At 43.9% G+C, this 22,052-nt stretch overlaps 1 protein-coding gene across 4 annotated transcripts in view; it reads right to left on the bottom strand.

The window, feature by feature from the left end:
• The window catches only part of ZNF606 (zinc finger protein 606), a 59,543-nt gene that overhangs the window by 11,754 nt on the left and 25,737 nt on the right, over nucleotides 1–22,052 (bottom strand). Inside the window, exons 1-7 of one of the 4 annotated variants that reach the window (XM_077912000.1) lie at nucleotides 17,739–18,225; nucleotides 17,256–17,594; nucleotides 16,594–16,706; nucleotides 15,574–15,630; nucleotides 14,947–15,035; nucleotides 4,704–4,830; nucleotides 4,162–4,257 (exon numbers count right to left, since the gene is read on the bottom strand). In XM_077912000.1, the coding sequence (XP_077768126.1) occupies nucleotides 4,162–4,257; nucleotides 4,704–4,830; nucleotides 14,947–15,035; nucleotides 15,574–15,630; nucleotides 16,594–16,624 (400 nt within the window). In that variant the 5' untranslated portion in view covers nucleotides 16,625–16,706; nucleotides 17,256–17,594; nucleotides 17,739–18,225. Of the gene's footprint in view, nucleotides 1–4,161; nucleotides 4,258–4,703; nucleotides 4,831–13,245; nucleotides 13,285–14,946; nucleotides 15,036–15,573; nucleotides 15,631–16,593; nucleotides 16,707–17,255; nucleotides 17,595–17,738; nucleotides 18,226–22,052 lie in introns of those variants that run through there. The other 3 variants (XM_077912010.1, XM_077912016.1, XM_077912023.1) reach the window with 3 other exon arrangements.

Raw genomic sequence — 22,052 nt, 5'->3', positions numbered from 1 at the left:
GATATTCCTATAGTTACAATTCTAACAACTACAGAATCATTTGTAGGAAAATGACACAAGAGATAGACTTGAAAGGCAATGTATTATGATGAAAACAAGAGAGTTATAGCCTGATATAATGTGACTAATGCTGGCTCTGCACTATCCTTAGGGGACATTTCCAATGATTCCATGAGATTGTGAATCCAGTGAAATGTCTGGCTAATTCAGTATAAGGAAGCCACCCATCATCACTGCTGAGGAATCAATCCTCCAACAACTGAGGGGGTCTGTATTACTTTCCTACTGCTGCTATAACAAATTACCATACATATTGCAGCTTGAAATAATACAACCCTATTACTTTACAGCTTTGGAAGTCAGAAATCCAAAATGACTTTTACTGGGCTAAAACCAGGGTAGCTTCCTCTAGGAGCTCTAGGGGAGAACCCATATCCTTTGTCTTTTCTTTTCCTGCTTAGAAGCTGCCTGCATTTTTTGGCTTACAGCTCCTTTCCCCTTCTTCAAAGCCTATCATTCCAGCCTGTTTCCATCATCACAACTCCTTTCTGTGTCTCTGACACTCCAGCCTCACTCTTACAAGGACCTTGCGATTACTATGGGCCCATTCAGATAATACAAATTCATCTCTCCAACTCCAAATGTACTCACAACCAAGAAGCCTCTTTGCCCCTTAAGTACCATAGTAAGTTTAGGATGTGGACATCTTTTTGGAGATAGGGGTAGGAGGTTGTCATTATTTACCCTATCACATGGTCTAAAGCCACAGATACTGGACAGGACCTAGACCCTTGTCCTCTTTCTCTAGGTTTTTCTTACCTCTTACTATACACCATTTCCTTCCTTTTATTATCCAAGTCCATTACAACAGGGGCTCTACTCTGCTCAAAAACTGGCATTGATTACAAATTTCAAGCTTAGTTAAAAGTTAGGGAATAATTTTCATATACACTTTGAATCCTTCCAATAGAAACTTTAAGAGGGGCACTGGGTTTCTCAGTTAAGTGTCTGCCTTCAGCTCAGGTCATGATTCAAAAAATGGCAGCTGACCAAATGAATAATTCTTGTCCAATTTTATATTCAGTGCTGGTGGGCTGAGTATCTAGAACCAGAGACAAGACAACAAAGTATGGTTTAACCTGGTTAGAAGCTATGCGATAACAGTGTATCAGTGAGACACTGAGGAGATGCAGATGCTGAATGGGCAGGAGGCTGGAGAAGGAGATTAACACTGATAACAACCTTAGAAAGTTTCATACAAGCAAAATGACATGAGCTCGGCCTTCAAGCCTTGGTTGAATACAGATAGACTGCTGTTCTATGGCATGAACTAGTTAGGAAATGAGAAAAATAACAGAAAAAATTGGAAGGTCTTGAAATCTAGTCAGAGTTATTTAAAAGGCTGCTTGAATCACTATAGATTTACTGACAACCTCAAAATGGAAGATTTCAGGGAGATATAGCTAGAAATAACACCTGAGGTAGCTAATAAACTAAGAATTTCCTCATTAACTTGAACAGGAATTTTATAAGGAACCTGAGAGTGATGTTGCTGGAAGCTGAATGACACAGTTGACATTTCAGAGGCAGGAAAATCTCAGGAGTTAGAAGAGAAATTACTTCTTGGAGAGGAAAATTGAGGACTTCTCAATTTCCTGCTTAGTGGGGACTCACGGAAGGCTAGTACCAGGAATGTGCATCAAGAGGAGGGGGAAACATCATCTAGAAGAAAGCTGAGATTACTGATTTATCGCAATCAAGATGTTTGAGATAATTTGCAGGATGGCAGAAGCATAAGGATAGGAATGGTGGAACCACCGGGCTCAGGATGGTAACTCAGAATGGTCAGCACAAGGAGTAGGAGACTTAAAGTTACCAGATTTCTTGAGCCCTTGATGGAACATTTCAGATATGAATGGGGGCAACTGATGAGACTCCAAAAAAACCCCACTTCATTAGAATGGATGGGAAGACATCCAACTTCAGAACTTAAGAGCAGGCTATGGCATGTTGTTAAATTAAAAACAGCAAGATACAGAATAGTGTATGCCATAATCTACTTTTGAAAAAGTGAAAATAAAAAAAAGTGAAAATAATCATATCCCTATATGCTTACAGTTGTATAAAGAAACTCTGGAGGGATGCCTGGGTGGCTCAGTGGTTGAGCATCTGTCTTCGGCTCAGGGCATGATCCCAGGGTCCGGGGATCGAGTCCTGCATTGGGCTACCCACAGGGAGTCTGCTTCTCCCTCTGCCTATGTCCCTCTCTCTTTGTGTTTCTCATGAATAAATAAATCAAATCTTAAAAAAAGAAAGAGAGAAAGAAAGAAAGAAACTCTGGAAACATACAATAGAAATTATTAAAACTGATTATCTGGGGCAAGATGTCAGTAAAAAATGGAAGAATAAGGGCCTCTGAAATGTCACCATTCTATAAGAGCAACCACAGAATTAGCAAAAACTATCAATCAATGTCTTCAAAATTCTATAAATTAACCAAGTCCTGAAGCAGCCCAAGGAAGATTTTATTCAAGAAAAACAGCTGAATTTTTTTAACAGTGAACTTTGCAGCATTATAACTTACTCTATCCCATCTCTGGCTCCCTAGCTCAGCAGCAGCCTTGGAAAATAACAACCCATATTTCTGGTACTAGAGAGAACAGAATGAAGCTAGAGATTTTCCAAAGCCTATTCCCAAACAACAGTCATTATTTGACCTACTTGGTGGAGGACCTCCCTTGAAAGGTTGTCAGGGCCTAAAAGCCTCTAGGGAGCAGGTATTTGTCAAACATTTGCAGGCAATATATTAAAAAGTTACTACTGCCTGAGATGATGGAAAATAGCTGAGGCAAATAATACATAAAACCAAAAATTTTTTTTTTAATTTTTTAAAATTTATTTATTCATGAGATACACAGAGAGAGGGAGAGGCAGAGACACAGGCAGAGGGAGAAGCAGGCTCCATGCAGGGAGCCCAATGCAGGACTCGATTCCGGGTCTCCAGGATCACACCCTGGGCCAAAGGCAAGCACTAAACCGCTGAGCCACCCAGGGATCCCCAACCAAAAAGATTTTTAAAAAGCTGAGGGATAAGATGGTTCACAGGAGTTTTGAAAAGTTCTAATATATTCCTAAGAATCTAGAACACCCATCATAATAAACTCTCAAAAGCCAAAGCCAAAGAGGGGATCCTGAAAGCAGCAAGAGAGAAGCAGTTTATCACATACAGGATCCTCATACGACTAACAGTTTATTCCTCTTCAAAAACCACAGAAGCTAGAAAGAAAAATAGTGTCAACCAAGAATTCTGTATCTGACAAAACTTTCTTTCCAAAATGAAGGGGAAAGGAAAGGACTCCCAGATAAACATCATCTGAGTCTGCTGCTAGCAAATCTGCCCTAAAAGAAATGGAGTTCTTTACATTGAAATGAAAGGACACTAGACGGTCTAAATCTATGTAGATGTAATTTGTGACAGTAACAGCATAAATGGGGGAGGATATACAGAATGAGAGTTTGTAGACTATCAAAAGTAATGGTATTAATCCAAACTAGATAGTTATAAATTACAATGTTAATTATAATCCCTAGGGCAATGACTAAGAAAATAGCTCAACAATTTATAGTAAAAAAGTGGTTACCTTTGTTCGTGCCCTACGTGTGTATGGGATGTGGGTAAGAATAATGTGGATAATAGCAGCAAAAGTAAATGAAATTTTTCAGCTTACTCATTCTATGTAGCTCTGGGCTTTTTGAACCATGTGAATACATCACCTATACAAAAACCCTTTTTTAAACAAAAGAAATAGAAGAGTCTCTGGCTCCTGGCTACAAGTTTGGCAATAAAGGAAATAAGAACAAATTAAAACACATGCAAGTGAATAAGAAATCATCTCAGAGAAAGGGGCAGTGGAGAGAGAGTATGAGAGGGTCAGGAGAATGGATGACAGGGAAGGGAAACGGCAGCTCATAAAAATTGTCAGTAGGGTGGGCATCTTTCCTCTGAATCAACAGCTGCGGGAAAGTCAAGACATGGCATAAAGCTCCTTGGAGGGAATTGTGAATGTCTGAGGAAGGTAACTCCTCAGGGCCTCAGCCCATTTTCCAAACAAGGAGGACTTACAGGAAAGTTTATTGCTTCCACCCAGGGCCTGCCCTCACCTGAACAAGTGCTTTGAGGATATGCTTGTTCCACTGACCAGGGCTCCTCTCCTTGCTCCAATAGAGAGATGACTTCCGGCTTGGCAATCTGATTCCCTGTGCATGGAGGAAAAACAAAGCCTTATAAACTGCCCTTGCCTATTGTTCCTGACTTCTCACTTGGGCAGAATAAGCACGGTCTCTCCCACTTCGTGCTTCATAAGCATCAGGACTGTGTCCTTGAATGTCAGGTCTCAAGATCATCTTAGTCCTTCTGAGACCTCCATGAGGCCTTTTTTGCGTGTGTAATTTGCCAATGAGTGTTTATTCGTTGTTGTTGTTGGTGTGACGCATTGCTAATTTTCTTAAATTGTAATATAACTGACGTATTACATAATATTACTTTCAGGTGTACACAATTCAGTATCTGTATACATTGTAAAATGATAATAAATCTAGTTAATATCCATTACCACAGTTACATCCTATGAACTTTCGAACACAGAGTAGTAGAAGGTAATGCAATGGAAATAGCTTCATTTACTGAGATAGCTCAGCCTTACCCACAGAGAGTAGATGCCCATAGGTCTCCAGCATCACATCACGGTACAGCGTCCTCTGAACAGGGTCCAGCTGCCCCCACTCCTCCTGGGTGAAGTTCACAGCTACATCCTTGAAGGTTACTGGTTCCTAAAAGAGCACAGATGTTCCCCCTCAGCCTGCAACCACACCCTCCCATGTTCTCTAGGGATGGAGTGAGGCTGATCACATTGGGGAAGACAGAGGATATAGAGAAACTGTCCAGGATATGTTCAGTACTGTAAACTGATTTGGATCAAGTCCCATTGGGAGCAACCCAAGGGATCTGTATTTGGGATGTATTCTTAGGGAATTAGGTATGTGGGCCCACAGTCACCACAATGAAGATCAGCAGGTCTCTCCTAAGACTCTTACTAATTCTAGTAATATTGGTTAGTATGGACAGGAATACTCCCAGGGAAGTGCCCCCCTTCTTCTCTGGAGATGAAGATACTTAAGGCCAGGACCAGAAGAAAGCAGACTACAAGCACTGGGTTGGAGTCTGCTAAACATGTCGATGTAGGACCTGAGAGGAAGATGTAAATATTCACAGGCTGTCTTCCTGGCCACTAACAGGAGGTTTCCACTCTCAGTTCATTCCTGTCTCAAGGGACTAGAGCTAAGAGTGAGACAGGTTTGAGCAGAGCAGTCCATGCCAAAGAGAATCAGCTACAGCTGCCATCAAAAAGCACCTGAGTTTTAAAATGTTCCAGGAGAGGTTTTTAGGAAAAATAGAAGCAAGAATACTTAACTAGAAGGGAGGAGAAAGGGAACCCTGGGTGGCGCAGCGGTTTGGTGCCTGCCTTTGGCCCAGGGTGCGATCCTGGAGACCCGGGATCGAATCCCACATTGGGCTCCCGGTGCATGGAGCCTGCTTCTCCCTCTGCCTGTGTCTCTGCCTATCTCTCTCTCTCTCTCTCTCTCTCTCTCTCTCTCTGTGACTATCATAAATAAATAAAGAAAGAAGGGAGGAGGAATTACAACCTAAGTCTGACTTTCGTATGAATGCATCCCTCACAGTGCTCTCTTAAAAAAAAAAAATTATTTATTCATGACACAGAGAGAGAGAGGCAGAGACATAGGCAGAGGGAGGAGTAGGCTCCTTGCAGGGAGCCCCATGTAGGACTTGATCCCCAGACTGGGATCACACTCTGAGCCGAAGGCAGACGCTCAACCGCTGAGCCACCCAAGCATCCCAATGCGCTCTCTCTCTCTCTTTTTTAAAGATTTTATTTATTTATGAGAGACACACAGAGAGAGACAGAGACACAGGCAGAGGGAGAAGCAGGCTCCACGCAGGGAGCCTGACACGGGACTCGACCCCAAAGGCTGCCTTGCTCTCTTTTTTAAAAAAGATTTTATTTGAGAGAGAACACATGCGAGTGAGTGAGCACAAGTTGGGGGTCAGGGGTGGAGAGAAGCAGACTTCCTGCTGAGCAAGGAGCCAGGTGCAGTGCTCAACCCCAGGACCCTGGGGATCATGACCTGAGCCAAAGGCAGATGCTTAACGGACTGATCCATGCAGGCACTCCTCTCATAGAGCTCTTAAGCAAATCAATGTGAACTTGTTACCTAGGCCCATCCAGATGGAGTAGAGCATGCCCTCCCCGTGGTGACAATGGGAGTGAGCTATCCATCATGGTTAGTATGTTAGAATCCCCACAGGCCCCAATGGCTTCTAGGTCCTCTCATCTGTCTGGAAATTGGCTTTCTGGCCTACCCCTGTCTGTGAATTTCCACTGCAAGTGTCCTGTGAGCTTCTACCCGTGCCTTCCCAGCCTGCTATGTCACTGCCCTTCCCATGACCTTCCTTTCTGTCCCAGCTCAAGGTTCACAAACTGAGCTTATTATCTCTGATCAGGGTCAGCCATCGTGACTGGGTCTTAAGTGTATCAGCCTTGGCTCTGTCAGACTCAACTGCTCCCCCTCCACCTTCACACAATGCCTGGCTTAAAACACAGAACTGATTCTGCTGCAATAATTACATGACTCTGAAAAGCACTTAAAATTGCTGAGCACAGGGGCAGCTCAGGTGGATCAGTGGTTTAGTGTCGCCTTCAGCCCAGGGCCTGATCCTGGAGACCTAGGATCGAGTCCCATGTCAGGCTCCCTGCATGGATCCTGCTTCTCCATCTGCCTGCGTGTCAGCCTCTCTCTGTCTCTGTCTCTCATGAATAAATAAATAAATTAATTAATTAAATAAATAAATCTTTTTTAAAAAATTGCTGAGCACAACCTCACAGTGAAACTTTGTCTAACCCTTGGACTCATCAAGGCAAATACCTTGGTTTTCTTCTACAGACCTGCCTAGGCCTCAGTTTCCCTGGTGGGTGGTGCTTCCTTTCACAGAGCAATCATCCCTTCTAACCAGGGTGCTCCAGGTGTGCTCACCTCATACTACCTCATCTCCCCAAAGGGTGGCATCTACTCGATGGCTTCTAAGTTCACTTACACTTAACAAGGTGAAGGGGTCAAGCTGGTGAACTGAGCCACAAGTTAACCACCATGCCAGTCACTCCTCCCAAGACAGAAATGGAACCCGCATGCACAAATTTAAAAAGGAATCAAAGAACTACATCTAATAGACACTGAAGGATTGAAATTATCAGAGTGATTCTGCAACCTTTAATCAAATAGTGGACAATGGCAGTGATCATAAATGACTGCTAAATCACACATGAAAAGCAGACAGGGAACATATCTGAATAACATGAAGACTGATGGAGGGGCAGCTATTAGCCTAATCCATCACATCATCTGAAAATGGGACCACCAGACAACCTGTGCCCACTAACGCAACACAGGAGGAAGGACCTAGCACCAGCTATGATGTACTCTTACCAAAAATATGGGACCTGAATCTACTCAGCCCTCTAGCCCAGTTATCAGTTTACAAGGAGACAAAGGGAAAAGAACTCAACCAATGACATCAAGAGGGCAAAATCAGGTAAACCAACAGGACAAGTGACTAGTTTCTTCAGCATATAAAGTACACGGTGAGTGGTCCTTGTTTGAATCCTTATTTGAACAAACCAATCATAAAAGATATTTTGGGGACAAGTGGGAAAAACTGAACATTGCCTAGGTATTAGCTAATAATAAGGAATTACTGCTGTTAATTTTGTTGTGTGTGATAAAGGTATTGATAAAGATATTGTTTTCTAAAAAGTATGTTATCTTTTAGAAATATACACATATTAAGTGTTTATAAACAAAATGACAAAATAGCTTAGATTTGCTTTAAGATGTTCAGTTTTTTCAAGCGTCAGCATAGATGAAAAGGCAGGCAGAAAGCTGAAAGTTGCTGTTATTGAACACAGGTGTTTGTAATAATGCCCCCCAACCAAGAGATGGTCACATCCTAAATCCCAGAACCTATGACTGTTACCTTAACAAGACAAAGAGACTTTGCAGAGATGTGATTATGTTAAGAATATGGATTTGGGAATGTGAACTGGTGCAGCCACTCTGGAAAACTGTGTGGAGGTTCCTCAAAGAGTTAAAAATAGACCTTCCCTACGACCCAGCAACCGCACTGTTGGGGATTTACCCCAAAGATACAGATGCAATGAAACGCCGGGACACCTGCACCCTGATGTTTATAGCAGCAATGGCCACAATAGTCAACCTGTGGAAGGAGCCTCGGTGTCCATCGAAAGATGAGTGGATAAAGATGATGTGGTTTATGTATACAATGGAATATTACTCAGCCATTAGAAATGACAAGTACCCATCATTTGCTTCAACGTGGATGGAACTGGAGGGTATTATGCTGAGTGAAGTAAGTCAATCGGAGAAGGACAAACATTATATGTTCTCATTCATTTGGGGAATATAAATAATAGTGAAAGGGAATATAAGGGAAGGGAGAAGAAATGTGTGGGAAATATCAGAAAGGGAGACAGAACATAAAGACTGCTAACTCTGGGAAATGAACTAGGGGTGGTAGAAGGGGAGGAGGGCGGGGGGTGGGAGTGAATGGGTGACGGGCACTGGGGGTTATTCTGTATGTTAGTAAACTGAACACCAATAAAAAATAAATTAAAAAAATTTAAAAAAATATTGATCTTAAAAAAAAAGAATATGGATTTGGGGAGATAATCTTGGATCATCCAGGTGGGCTCAATGTAATCACAAAGGTCCTCATAAATGAAGGAGGGAGCAGGAGGGTCTTAGTCAAAGCAGATGTGACACTGGAAGCAGAGGTTGGAGTGATGCACATTGAAGACAGAGGTAGGGACCATGAGCCAAGAAATGCAGGTAACCTCCAGAAGCTGAAAAAGCAAGTAAGCAGATTCTCCCCTGGAACCTCCAGAGGGAACACAGCCCTACAGACCGCCCCCCGCCCCCGCCACCCATTTTTGGTCTTCAAAAAGTGTTACCATTTATTGATATCTGAAGGGGAGAAGACATAACAATGTATGTCAAAAAAGAAGTATCAGTGGAAAGATAGAGCTGGCTAATTGCCAAGAGCCTACAGACCCACTTTAGACTTCTGAGCTCTAGAACAAGAGAGTAAATTTATATTGTTCTAAACCATTAAGTTTGCAGTAATTTTTGGTAACAGGAAGTAACACAAGATTCAGATTCCACATTATGGTTTAAAAATCTGCCAAAGTTTTCTAAGACAGGGAAATATCCAGAAGAGGCCTTTGTTTGGCACATGGTGTTCCACACATTCTTGCAAGATGAGGTAACAGATGAAAGTGCTGCGGACCAAGGAAACTGAGCAGAGGAGATTCCAGGCCCACACGTTGGAAGTGGCTACAGTGGAAGAGGTTTCCAGGAGAGGATTCAGGCTCTGAACTTAAATGATACAGTGAAAGCAGGAATGAGAGCCAGGATGAAAACAAGTAAGGAGGTGAGTCTGTATTCAGGACAGCTTTGCTAGCTGTCCCACCTTCCAACGAGCCACTCCACCTTATGGGCAGCACCACCACCAGATGTGTTGGACTTATACTTGGGCAACACAGCTTAGACCCTTCTCACACACAAGACTGTGCATGGTTCTAAGGTTGCTCGGGTTGAAACCGTGGAGTTGAAACCTTCTTCCCCAGGATGTGGGGCAGGGAGGTCTGTGGCCTGACAGCCAGCTGCATACCTGGGGAAACAGGGAGGAGCATAAGCAACTTGATGATCCTGGCTCAACCAGCTCCATTGGAACTTAGAGTGAGACTTATCGGAAGACAGATGCAGACATGGACACAGACACACACACGAAGGGAGGCCTATGGGGAACCAAACTTGCTCAGCCATAGCAATGCAGGATGCTCAAATGCCTCACTGCTCTTTCCTAGGGAACAGAGACAGAGGCGCCCTGGAGCCAAGAGAAGTACATACAGCACAAGAGGAGACCAAACTCAGAGGCTGAAAGGAAAACAGAATAGAGGCCACAGCTACATCCAACTTTCAATGAACTGCAATTCCACTTCCCCAACTGAAGATTTCAGTATAAAACAAGACAGGCTGACACCAGAGAGGCTCTCAAAGAACAAGAATTCATTGAACATGAAGACACAGCAATTGCTTCAGGAGGCCCACCATGTAACAGAAGGCCTCAGAAACAGAACAAAAATAAAGGAATAGGACAGGACAGATTTTTTCTACAAGGGTTCTTAAAAGAAGACACAAAAATACTAACCATAAACAAAGACAGATCTATTTGACAAAAATATCCTGGAAAACACTTGACTGATCAAAGACACCACAAAGTTAAGAGACACTGGGAGAAACCAATTCATACAAGGCAAAGAATCAGAATCCACGATACAAAAAAAAAAAAAAAAAAAAAAGGAATCCACAATGCATGTAAATGCCTACATATCAACAAGTCTGATTCTACACAAATCTGGGAATGAGAGAGAAATGCAGATGAGCAGTAATGAAATGAAGATACTCAACCTCACTAGCAATCAAGGAAATGAAAAGTAATACACCTTTTGGGTCTTGAGGTAAGCAAACATTAAAAGATCTAAGTGGCAGCAAACATGCAAGGAAATTGGCACTCTTCCAGAGTAGTGAGAAGAGGCTTTGCACCTTCAAAGAGCCTTATGGCAGCACTGGTCATATTGAAAACACACACACACCCTACAACAAGCAGCATAATTCTGCTTCTAGGGGCATATCTACATAAATATTTATACGTGTGCTCAAAGTGAAATTACAAGAATGTCCACACAGCCTTCCCTGGAATAGCAAAACTGGTGGGGACAGGGAACTTCTAAGCCCATCCATAAAAGGGATGAACCGGGGCAAAAGAAATGGACTTAAAAAAAAAAAAAAAAAAAAAAAAAGGAAAGAAATAAATGGACTTATCACATGGATGGACCTTAAAGTTGGCCTTCAATAAGCAAGAAAGGTGTAGAAAAGCTACAGGAGAGAAAAGCATTACTTAAAAAAAAATAGAATAGGGGCACCTGGCTGACTTGGTCAGTAGAGCATGCAACTCCTAATCTTAGGGGTGAGTTCGAGCCCCACATTGGGTACAGAAATGGGTTAAAATGAAAATTAAAACATATTTTAGGGCTGCCTGGGTGGCTCAACAGTTGAGCATGTCTTTGGCTCAGGGCGTGATCCTGGGTTTCCGGATCCCTGTGAGGAGCCTGCTTCTCCCTCTGCCTGTTTCTTCCTCTCTCTCTGTCTCTCATAAATAAAATCTTAAGAAAAAATCTTTTAAAAATGGAATATTACTATCTCTGACATCTACAGAAACATTATCTATGAATGAGTATAAAAACAAATTAGCTGTGTACACACCCTAAGTGGTCATTCTGCATAAATGTGGAAAATGTGAATAGAATGTATAAAAGGAAAACTAAGCAAATATGACAAAGCATAACTGTTTATTCAGAATAATAGAGACGTTTGATTACTTTTCATACTTTTCTATAATTATGGGATTTGTCCAAACATTTGAAATATACAAGTATTTCCAGATTTGTAGATGTTATCAGAGTGGCAGGAATCATGGACTACCACACAGGAAGAGAAAAAGACCCACAGCTGGGTATATCCTAATATTGGGGCCTACAGTTCAGGCAGGCCTTAAAGATGCAGAATATGCAAAAGCACAACTGGAGGTGAAACAGAAGAGATGGGGGAAGTCAAGGGCCCAGTCTCATCAGCTGTGTGGACAAGAGGGACCTTAGAAGGCAAGACAGGATGGAGTAAGCCATTCTCAGGCAACCATACCTCAACTTGCACTTTACAAGCATCTGCTAGGATGACTTGAAAATGCCTCGCCCAAATTTCCTGTAATCATTCCTACACATATGTATGAGCCCTCACCAGGGCTCTCTCTGGCACTTCAGGGAATCTCCTAACCAGCTACACATCTAAACCATGGTGCAGTTTGAGAAGATGTAGAGGGTGCTGAGATGGATCTCAGTTCCTGCATTATCTGAAATCATGGACAGTTGGCTCATTCATGGAATCTAGAGAAATTCAGATGGGTTCTTTCGCATCTTCAGAATTTCATTAATATTTCAGGGCAAGCTCTTTGCAGGCAAGGAAAACACAACTACGTGTACATCCTCAAGACAATCAGAGATGGGTGCAGAGTGCTGGATTATTGTTATGTGCATGTTTATCATGCAGAAAGCATTGGTGGATTGTTATACAGGGATTTGAGAGCTGCCGTATTTGAGGAAACTGGGTGGAGATTTTTCTAGATGGGATATTATTTTCCTTATTCTTCAAAATAATGAGATCTGGGATTCCACTAGTTGAAACTTCACTATCCGACATGTTGCCCAGAATAGACTACTCAGATAACAAGGGATGACAGCATTTGATGTTTTCACCAGGTGAATGCTTTATTTCAGTATTTAATTTGGAGGGAACAAAGGAGGAATGCGGAGCTCTTGTTAGTGTTCCTGAAGACCTTGCTTAATACAAAAACTCACATGATTCAAATCTTGAGTTTCCCACAAGGAAAAATCTGAAGTGAGTGTGGGGAGGGGGCCAGGAGCATGTTCTCAGAAATCACAACTCTTCAGACATTGAAGGGTGTTGTTATTTTAATTCTCCATTTTATTTTCTCAGCATTAACCCTAATTCTCAGAAACCACATAAATTAACAGCAGAGTGCAGCCCAGTGGTTATTAGGCTTCTTCACAGCATTTTAGTACAGCTAACTTCTATTCCCAAGCGACTGATTTGAGGCCCATCTTTCAGCCTAGCTCACTGCTGATTCTGTTAGTCTAAAAATAACTATCATAGCAGGAATGAGCATCACAGTCACCCGAGTTATGATGTCAGACAACGACCACTCTGTGTCACATGGTTCAGGCCCTTCTGCCTCCTGGGGACAGCAGTACCGCTATGCGGGGGTAGCATACTTGCGATGCACTTCATCTGTCAGCTTTGAAACTGTGGGAGATTTCATTACGTTTTATTTCAATTTGGGGAGGGAGGCATAAAGCTGAAATATTATTAATATTTTTATAGCTCAGTATCTCTTATTTGCTTGATCCATTATTCTAACTTAAAAAATCTAAATATAGTAATGAAACTATTTTTCTTTACCTTTCATAGTACGGAGTCAATAAAGTAAATGTAAATTTCCTGAATCAAGATAAAAATCTCTCATTTAGAAACACAGAGATAACCCTAAGGAACCAAAAACAGTAAGTTAAAAATGGCTGCCTCTGAATTATAAAAAGAAATAAAATATTGATGTGTACTACAATACAAATGAACCTTAAAAACACACTAAGTGACAGAAACCAGACACAAAAGACCATATATTATAGAATTTCCCTTTATGAGAAATGTCCAGAATAGAAAAATAAATAGATAAAGTAAATTAGTGGTTGTCAGGGGCTGAGGGTGGTGGGAACATGGGTTCCTAATAGGTACAGGATTTCTTTTTGGGGTGATATACACCCATGCTCTAGAAGTACATTATCGGTTGATAATACTTGCCCCATTCTGTGAATATATGAAAAACAAGAGAACTATTTACTTTAAAAGGGTGAACCTGTGGTATTGGAATATTTTAATAAAGTTGTCATGAAAAAATTTGTTTTTAAGTGGCTGCCACCAATGAAGAGGCTGGGCAGGAAAAAAGGGAGATGACACCTTTCCAATATTACCTATTCTGCTATCCTATTTCCTGCCACCTTTCCTGTATCAACTCTGCTATTCTAGTTCTCTCAGAAGCCATTCTTATGCCCTTACAGTCATAAAGTTCCCCTGCTTTGACTCCTATACTTCTTAGGTCTTGCTCCTAGGCCCTGGTCACACTGACCTGAAATGCAAGCCTGCTTCCCACAACCCGCTTCTCCCCACACTCCTGCCAGGGACATCCTTCCAGCCACATTTTAGACAGTGGCACCTCCTACTCCCAATATTTAAGAGGCTCTTTATTACCACCAGGATGGACCCCTGGCTCTGCAGCAGGCATTCAGAACCTGGTTGGATTCATCCTAGGCTCTCCATGCTAAATTCTAATTGGGGTCAGCCTTCGCCCAGATGCTGGTCATGCAATACCCCTGCCTCACCCCCCACCCAACACCACACACTGGTGGTGCTATAAAAGGCCAGACCCCTGCTTACCAGGCTGATGAATCCCCTTCACCTCCTGGTGCAAATGTGTCAGGTCTCCTGGGCAGCCACTCTCCCCACAGCAGAAAGACTCCAGCTGCTCTGTGCCCCAATGACTCTATGCAGACTGACCCACTTCCTAAGACATCAGTTGGGCTCAGCTCTTTCAAGGCTTGGGGCCTCCCCCAGCATCTCAGGCTCATATCCTGTACCACATTTACAGCACCAGCAGGCCATGAGCCCTCAGTAGCTGAGTGAATCATTTTGGAAAGGGGACTGAGAATCCCTCAGGACTGGGCTCAAACTTGTCCACGTTCCCCTCCCAGCAGGCAGACAGCTCACAGGACACCATCAAACTGAATCAGTACTGAATACATGAGGTAAGGCAGGAGGAGGAAGGGTGACTTCCAGCCAAAAGGGTTGCCCCTCATCTACCAAAACAACACACAGCACAGCTAGGGCTCAGGAATATGAATAGACTAATTAATAGTGTGGCTCCAAGTCATAGAAAATTGTTTGAATTCTGAGTGCTCAGAAAGCAGTAAACTTCTGGCCGATTCCTTCTCTACCCAACTCTAGCTGTTATAAAGTAAGGAACACATAGATTAGGATGGTGGGAAACAACTTGGGCACCTCAGGGAACAGCACAGCCCTTCAGGAAAAAGCAGAAGCCCACCTCACCTGGACCTCGGCTGTCGGGAGCCCAGTGGCCCTCCTCTCCTCCTCACGGTTCTCTTCCAAATGCCAGGCAGAGTCCTGAGGACATAGAGCTGGGGAGGAAAACAAAGTCACGGAGGCAGCTCTCCCTGCCAGAAGTATGCCTACATGAGTCCTTCCTCCTGGGAGGTGGGGGGTTCAGGGAAAACTGGTTTCTGGACCTCTCTGTTACACAAATTAAAAAACTCATCTCCTCATTTTATAGATCAGGGAAATGAGACTCAGAGCAAATAAGGAATGTGCCTAAACATGAACCCTGCACTGTCCCCCTTTGCTCTGAGGCACCGTCTCTGAGAAACAGTACCATTCATATCCTTTCTTGGCCTGAGCCACAAATGCCCACACATTTATTCTCATGCCCCTTTCGTGGCGGTATCACCATCACTTTATCTCCCAGTGGTGTGTTCTGATCGTTCGCTATTCCAGCTTTGAAAGAGACAGATCTGGACCAGAAACACTCCCCACTGCCCTATGCCCTAAATCCCCAGGTGGCTCCCTAGGTCTGATTCCTGGCCAAGGCAAGTCACTGCTGGGAAAAGCCAGGACACTGCAGCCAACATGGCCAAAGGGGACACAGGCTCTTTGACTCACCCCAGGAGGCCCACGGGTCAACAGCCGCCATTCCCCAGGACTGGTCTGTAAGGATACCTGCACGAAATCAGGTTAGGGTAAGTAAAGGAAAAGTATTGGCACAACAATCCTAGCGACTAAAGGCAACAAAATGGAAAAGGAGATCGGTCTCACTGAAAGGTGTAACAGAGTTCCATAAACAGAGCCCAAGGGCATGTGACAAAATCCAACATAATAAGCTAGATTTGGGATGACTGGGTGGCTCAGTGATTGAGCATCTGCCTTCAGCCCAGGTCATAATCACAGCATCCCGGGATCAAGTTCCGCATCAGGCTCCCTGCATGGAGCCTGCTTCTCCCTTTTGCCTGTGTCTCTGCCTCTCTCTCTATGTCTCTCATGAATAAATAAATAAAATCTTAAAAAAAAAAAAGCTAGATTTATATCAGAAATGCATGTTAGTCACTATTAGAAAATCTGATGTGATATAGCCATAGAACAATATTTAAATGGCTCCTCCTTAAATGACTAAGGAGGTATCTAATAAAATATTTAACATTACCTAATTTTTTAAAAACCTACACAGTAAGATACCCCCCTCAGTGTCTTTACTGATAAATACAGGAAACCTCACTTAAAGATAGCATACCACTGACCTCACACTATTTAACACTGTTCCTAAATTACAAGCCAATGCTATAAAAACAAGAAAAAAATATGGTAGTGGTAGAGAAATTCTGATCAGATGTATGATTGTCTTCTAAGAAATCCCAAAATCGTTAGAAAATCTCTTAGAACTAATGAGACACCTTAGGAAAGAACTATAAAAAATACAAAAATTACGTGGCATTTTACACCAAGTTTCCCTTTTCACCAAAAACCAAGTTGTTTCTTCTTTTTAAATCTCACTCAGTTCTAATTCCATACCAAGATCAAGAGACTCTCCTCCAATTCTTCAAAACCCTCAGCCCCTGTGCCACTTTGACCTCTGGCAGCAGTAGGTCACTGCTGAGGAGGCCCAGAAGAAACAGAATTTGAACTCACCCCAGGAGGCCCAAGGGTTGATGGCTGCCATCCCACAGATCAATGGACCAGGTGCCCTCCCAGGTGCACTTGATTCAGGTGATTCATTCACGGAATGCAATTGCAGTACCAACCTAACCACAAAAATAGAAAACACAAAAGTGGTCCTTTCTCTGAAGAAGAACCAGTAACAAAAAAGGCAGCCTATCCATAGAAACAACAGAAGACTTCTAGGGAGCATTATAAGAAAACAAAATTTACAAGTCAAAAACAACAGAATGAAAAGGGAGTTAAGCTGAAAAAAGAGCACAATCCAGGATTAGAGGGTGGAATTTGTCAATGGCTCCCAAGAGACAGCGAGTGACAACTTCGAAGTTAACTTTTTGGTGATTTACAAAAATTACTGTAAAATCTACATGCACTGCCCAATGAATCAGTGGCTGCCTAGAGCCGGCAGGGAGGGAGGAATGAGGAGTGACCACTTAATGGGTGCAAAGATTTCTTTTGGGAGGTGATGAAAATGTTCTAGAATTAGATAATATTTTATTGTACAACTCTCTAAATATACAACAAAACCACTAAGTTGTACTCTAAAACGTCTAATTTTTTGTTATGCAAATTTTACCTAAAAGGGAAGGGAGGGAGGAAAGGAAGGGAAGAAGAAATCAATCTGCAAAACCTACCAGGCCCAAGCCTGTCTGTTTACTGGTTCAGAGCCCAGACCACAAACTCCCTGGGTTCCAAGTCTTTGTGCAAGTCCCGAGACCTCTCTGAGGGTTCCAAGGCCAGCTGGCAGAGCTCTGGGTTTCCTGGGTGTATAAGGCACCAGGACGCCTACTGGGCCCCAGGAACACCGGGATCTGTGCCAAAGCTCAAAGTAGGCATACTACGCTGCACCGCTGTTTGCAACTTAACAAAATCCGCCGTCACTGCAAGCTGAAGGGAATGGGGGCTGTTCCCCTCCCACGTTCCACGTCTTCCTTCCGCGCCTCCGGTGGACCCGCGCGGACGAGAAACACCCGCTGGGGAAAGAAAGGTGTGCATGCCCATTAACAGCCTCAGAGGCGTCCTCATCACCTGCTGCCTGGCCTCCCGCCCGATTTTATCTGCAACCACCGGGGAGGAGCGATGCTCAGGAGCCCGTAGCAGCGAGCCGCTGGCCTTACCTGGTTCGTGGCTCCCAGCCTCCCACCCGTGAGCCGGTCCCCGCCAGTGCGCGCTCGGCAGGCGACTTAGCAAGCTCGGGCTCGCTCGGCCGGGGGCGTCCGGCTTTTGTTCCGCTCCAAGGTTTGGCCCGCGGGGCACTTAGGATCCTCGCGCGCGGCGGGGAAGACAAAAGCGTGCGGGGCCGACAGCCGCGACCCCGCGCCAGGCCCGACGTCCAGGGCTCCTCGGGTCCGCCCAGCCGGCCCAGCGAGGCCGCGAGCCCGGAGGCGGGAGAACCAACGGAAACGGGAGCGCGAAGGCGGCGTGGAAAGGGCAGGCGCGGGATCCGCCCTGGCGCCGCCCGGATTGCCGGAGTCGCGTCTTCTAGCTCGTTTTCCCGTCCTTCCTATCTCTCCGCAGCGACAGAAACAGCGGCCCCACAGCCTCAGCGACCGCCTCACCTCGGCAGTGGACAATGGCGGCCGCTCCCCCGACGTCGACCAGGACGCGCGGCGCAGGTTGCTGGGAGTTGTAGTTCTGGACTGTGAGCTTCCGGCTGGTCCGGAAGCGCCGCCATGGCAGGTACCGGGAGCTGTTCGCCTGGAGTTGGCCTCCGCAGCGTCAGTGTCTTGCCAGGGCGTATAGTAGTATCCCGGTCCCCGCCGAGCCAGACACTTCTGTCCTGGGCCTACACCACCCTCCCCGCCGCCGCTGCCCAACTTGGGAAGGCCTGAGTAGGTCGCAGCCCCGCGAGCCTCAGTGTGCGGTCTGTGAAATGGGGGCTCAGAGTAGCTGCGCTTAGCAATGCGAACTTGACGAAGTCTAGTCGTTTTCTGCGTCCGGGACGCAGGTCTGAACGCTTCCAAGGTTGTCCTTTCACTTACCATTTACAATACTGTGAGGAAGTAGCCGTTCTGATCCCCCTTTCCAGATGAGGCTGGTTTGGAACTTGTCGCACGTGAAACCTTAGTGTTTAGGATGCAAGAGATTGTTCCCAAATCTATCTAGATGATGAAGCTTTATCGGAGCCTAAGTACCCACCGACCTAAGTTGCGACGTATCTGGCGTCAGCATTTATTGCGAGGCATTGAAGACTAGAACGTAGAACGCGGTTAACGAAATCTCTGCCTGGCAACCGGCATTCAAACCACTCCTGAAGAGCCTGGACAGGGAGGATGAAAAGGCTCCTCACTCGCTGAGTCACCAACCCCAGCCTCAGCTCTAGTTGAATCTGGAATCCCCAAATCCAGTGACAGCGCTTTGGGACTCTGTTGGAACCTTCTTCCCGGCTGAGTTTGAGGTGACCCTCAGGTCGAGCTTCCCTGGCTCCCCACCTTTTCCTCCTTGTTCCTGATCCATCTTGCCTGTAGATTTGTCTACCGTGGTTTCCACGGCTCAGTTGGGGGAACAGCAGGTAGTCAGGCAATTAGGGGCCAGATTTCAGACAGCCTTAGGGTCACTGTGATGGCTCTGATTCTGAGTGAAATGGGGAGCCATCCCACGGTTCAGAGCAGAGCACTAATGAGCTCTGGCCTCACCAAAGGATCACTTTGGTTTATGTGTAAAAAATGAGCTAAAAAGGTGAGGGAGGGAGCAGAATGCCCCTTAAAACCAATGTAGTAATCAAAGTGGGAAATGATAGCTTAGATCAGACTGGTGGTGATCAGCGTCCAGTTTTGGACGTCAGTATTTTATTTTTTTAAGATTTTTATTTTTTTTTAATTTATGTTTTATTGGTGTTCAATTTACTAACATACAGAATAACCCCCAGTGCCCGTCACCCATTCACTCCCACCCCCCGCCCTCCTCCCCTTCTACCACCCCTAGTTCATTTCCCAGAGTTAGCAGTCTTTACGTTCTGTCTCCCTTTCTGATATTTCCCACACATTTCTTCTCCCTTCCCTTATATTCCCTTTCACTATTATTTATATTCCCCAAATGAATGAGAACATATAAAGTTTGTCCTTCTCCGATTGACTTACTTCACTCAGCATAATACCCTCCAGTTCCATCCACGTTGAAGCAAATGGTGGGTATTTGTCATTTCTAATGGCTGAGTAATATTCCATTGTATACATAAACCACATCTTCTTTATCCATTCATCTTTCGTTGGACACCGAGGCTCCTTCCACAGTTTGGCTATTGTGGACATTGCTGCTATAAACATCGGGGTGCAGGTGTCCCGGCGTTTCATTGCATTTGTATCTTTGGGGTAAATCCCCAACAGTGCAATTGCTGGGTCGTAGGGCAGGTCTATTTTTAACTCTTTGAGGAACCTCCACACAGTTTTCCAGAGTGGCTGCACCAGTTCACATTCCCACCAACAGTGTAAGAGTGTTCCCTTTTCTCCGCATCCTCTCCAGCATTTGTTGTTTCCTGCCTTGTTAATTTGCCCCATTCTCACTGGTGTGAGGTGGTATCTCATTGTGGTTTTGATTTGTATTTCCCTGATGGCAAGTGATGCAGAGCATTTTCTCATATGCATGTTGGCCATGTCTATGTCTTCCTCTGTGAGATTTCTGTTCATGTCTTTTGCCCATTTCATGATTGGATTGTTTTTTTTGCTGTTGAGTTTAATAAGTTCTTTATAGATCTTGGAAACTAGCCCTTTATCTGATATGTCATTTGCAAATATCTTCTCCCATTCTGTAGGTTGTCTTTTAGTTTTGTTGACTGTATCCTTTGCTGTGCAAAAGCTTCTTATCTTGATGAAGTCCCAATAGTTCATTTTTGCTTTTGTTTCTTTTGCCTTCGTGGATGTATCTTGCAAGAAGTTACTATGGCCGAGTTCAAAAAGGGTGTTGCCTGTGTTCTTCTCTAGGATTTTGATGGAATCTTGTCTCACATTTAGATCTTTCATCCATTTTGAGTTTATCTTTGTGTATGGTGAAAGAGAGTGGTCTAGTTTCATTCTTCTGCATGTGGATGTCCAATTTTCCCAGCACCATTTATTGAAGAGACTGTCTTTCTTCCAATGGATAGTATTTCCTCCTTTATCGAATATTAGTTGACCATAAAGTTCAGGGTCCACTTCTGGATTCTCTATTCTGTTCCACTGATCTAAGTGTCTGTTTTTGTGCCAGTACCACACTGTCTTGATGACCACAGCTTTGTAGTACAACCTGAAATCTGGCATTGTGATGCCCCCAGATATGGTTTTCTTTTTTAAAATTCCCCTGGCTATTCGGGGTCTTTTCTGATTCCACACAAATCTTAAAATAATTTGTTCTAACTCTCTGAAGAAAGTCCATGGTATTTTGATAGGGATTGCATTAAACGTGTATATTGCCCTGGGTAACATTGACATTTTCACAATATTAATTCTGCCAATCCATGAGCATGGAATATTTTTCCATCTCTTTGTGTCTTCCTCAATTTCTTTCAGAAGTGTTCTATAGTTTTGAGGGTATAGATCCTTTACATCTTTGGTTAGGTTTATTCCTAGGTATCTTATGCTTTTGGGTGCAATTGTAAATGGGATTGACTCCTTAATTTTTCTTTCTTCAGTCTCATTGTTAGTGTATAGAAATGCCACTGATTTCTGGGCATTGATTTTGTATCCTGCCATGCTATCGAATTGCTGTATGAGTTCTAGCAATCTTGGGGTGGAGACTTTTGGGTTTTCTATGTAGAGTATCATGTCATCGGCGAAGAGGGAGAGTTTGACTTCTTCTTTGCCAATTTGAATGCCTTTAATGTCTTTTTGTTGTCTGATTGCTGAGGCTAGGACTTCCAGTACTATGTTGAACAGCAGTGGTGAGAGTGGACATCCCTGTCTTGTTCCTGATCTTAGGGGAAAGGCTCCCAGTGCTTCCCCATTGAGAATGATATTTGCTGTGGGCTTTTCATAGATGGCTTTTAAGATGTCGAGGAATGTTCCCTCTATCCCTACACTCTGAAGAGTTTTGATCAGAAATGGATGCTGTATTTTGTCAAATGCTTTCTCTGCATCTAATGAGAGGATCATATGGTTCTTGGTTTTTCTCTTGCTGATATGATGAATCACATTGATTGTTTTACGGGTGTTGAACCAGCCTTGTGTCCCGGGGATAAATCCTACTTGGTCATGGTGAATAATTTTCTTAATGTACTATTGGATCCTATTGGCCAGTATCTTGTTGAGAATTTTTGCATCCATGTTCATCAGGGATATTGGTCTGTAATTCTCCTTTTTGGTGGGGTCTTTGTCTGGTTTTGGAATTAAGGTGATGCTGGCCTCATAGAACGAATTTGGAAGTACTCCATCTCTTTCTATCTTTCCAAACAGCTTTAGGAGTATAGGTATGGTTTCTTCTTTAAACGTTTGATAAAATTCCCCTGGGAAGCCATCTGG

This window comes from Canis aureus, chromosome 1, assembly GCF_053574225.1.
Source record: "Canis aureus isolate CA01 chromosome 1, VMU_Caureus_v.1.0, whole genome shotgun sequence".
NCBI classification, from domain to species: domain Eukaryota; kingdom Metazoa; phylum Chordata; class Mammalia; order Carnivora; family Canidae; genus Canis; species Canis aureus.
The sequence above is the reverse complement of the archived record's forward strand: the minus strand, read 5'-3'. Positions and strand labels throughout refer to the sequence as shown.